Source organism: Ceratosolen solmsi, unplaced genomic scaffold, assembly GCF_000503995.2.
Source record: "Ceratosolen solmsi marchali unplaced genomic scaffold, CerSol_1.0 scaffold35, whole genome shotgun sequence".
Taxonomy (NCBI): Eukaryota; Metazoa; Arthropoda; class Insecta; order Hymenoptera; family Agaonidae; genus Ceratosolen; species Ceratosolen solmsi.
Window position 1 is genome coordinate 4,226,848 of NW_011948423.1, and position 1,791 is coordinate 4,228,638.

The 1,791-nt window shown below is 42.2% G+C and overlaps 1 protein-coding gene across 1 annotated transcript in view; it reads right to left on the reverse strand.

The window, feature by feature from the left end:
• The window catches only part of LOC105362403 (zinc transporter ZIP3), a 7,526-nt gene extending 6,030 nt beyond the window's left edge, over nt 1-1,496 (reverse strand). Inside the window, exon 1 of the mRNA XM_011499842.1 lies at nt 1,222-1,496. Within this exon, the coding sequence (XP_011498144.1) occupies nt 1,222-1,496 (275 nt within the window). The remainder of the gene's footprint in view (nt 1-1,221) is intronic.
• Between the last annotated feature and the right edge of the window lie 295 nt (nt 1,497-1,791).

A 1,791-nucleotide genomic window follows, 5' to 3' on the forward strand; every position in this document is an offset into this window, starting at 1 on the left:
AAAAAAAAAAAAAAAAAAAAAAAAAAAAAAAAAACATAAAAACAAATCCACGACTTATTATTATATTGTCGTCGTACATAGGGTCTACAAGATAATTACCAAATATATTTATAATATTTGTCATGCTCCTGCATCACATTACGCGTATTTTATTCTCATTGTGTTATTTAAATTATATATCATGCAATAATCGTTCAATAATTCTCTATATTGTCATATTGTAATTTATCGTAAACGAAGCATTAATAAACTATAAGAATTATTATAATATATTTATCGATCGTAGTCCCGTGAGATTCTAAGAAATCATTTACAATACCGAGCAATTTCACTGATTCTGAGTAGTAAATTTTCATTTGACGAAATTTATCTCGTAAATTATTTGCTCAAGCGAGTACGCGCAACATACATTTGTTATATTACTCATTCTCGAAATCTTCTTACCGTTATTATTCTTCTCCATTTTCATTTGCTTTGCTTTTGGTAATTTTTTTTTAATACTCCTCTACCGCACTAATTCATTTTCGCCGTCCCGTACAAACGAACTTTACAAACGAACATGCTTTTTCGATTTGGATACTCCATCCGTACACATAATGTACGGAACGTTTAATCAAACATCTCATTGGAAGTGTTGTCGTTAGTAAACTGTGTCGGCCTATTTTATCAAAATTTCATCTTTTTATCGTAAATATGATGCAACTACTCAACTCGGAAATAATTAACGCGAAATATCATAATGGCAATATTGTTAGTATGTTGGCGAATATTTCAGTCCGAGACTCATTGTACATGGGTACATCGCAATCTTTGCGATATATCGCATTGTGCCGCGTTCGTAAAAATTTTCTCCGTGCAGCGATGGAAGATTGACGTTACGCCAAATATAACTTGTACAGCTGGGAAAGCTCGACGCCATCAACGACGCCATCGATGACGCCACTAACAAAGTAAAACGGCAAGATCTGATTTTATCGATCAAACGTGCGCCACGAAACCGCCTACAAAATAAGTCACACGAAACCTCACATTTCCGCGAAAGTACCGGTACGCCCGTTGCACGCAACGAGTACGCATTTTCTTCATTTCTATTAATGTTCTGCGATTTGCTGAGCGGTCTAACGTTCGGGACGAAGGGAGTGGGTGTGATGGTGCCGTGGGACTTTGAACGATCGCGATTTAAACTATGGAAATCTGTTCGACAAGCGACTCGCTACTCACCTGGGATTTGCCACTTGATCGCTCGACAGAACTTTGAAGCACTTGGCAATCTGCATCGGTATGAGGCCCATAACGATACTGACGAGGCACAGGGTTACCATGGTGACGGCCTTGGCGATGAGCACAGCTCCGACGTTCCACTCGTCGCCGTCGTCCTCCTCGGCGTGTCCGTGTTCGTAATCCCGATCGTGAAGCTGGCTGATGTTGAGCGCTTCGACGGCCTTGAGGCCGAGCATGTGTACAAGGTCGTCCGATCCTTTCTCGCCGATCTGCATTATGAATCGGCACGTTCAGCGATTGTGCGTTCGAGGACCCGTGCTCCAGCACCCACTCGGACGCGCTGCACCGTCCTCTCGGCGACCTGGCTATGATGAATGAGTTCCGGGGCTCGCTAGTGGACGCGCGGCTCTTCGAGCTTGCGTCGCCCGATCGCTGTTTTATATTAAAAAGAAACGCTGTATTGATCCACGGGAATACGAAAACAATAACAGCGCACGAAGGAGTGGGAGGCGCGCAGCCGGGGAAAATATTTGAGAAAACAATTTTGCGTTAAAGTCGAGCTCAGAATGC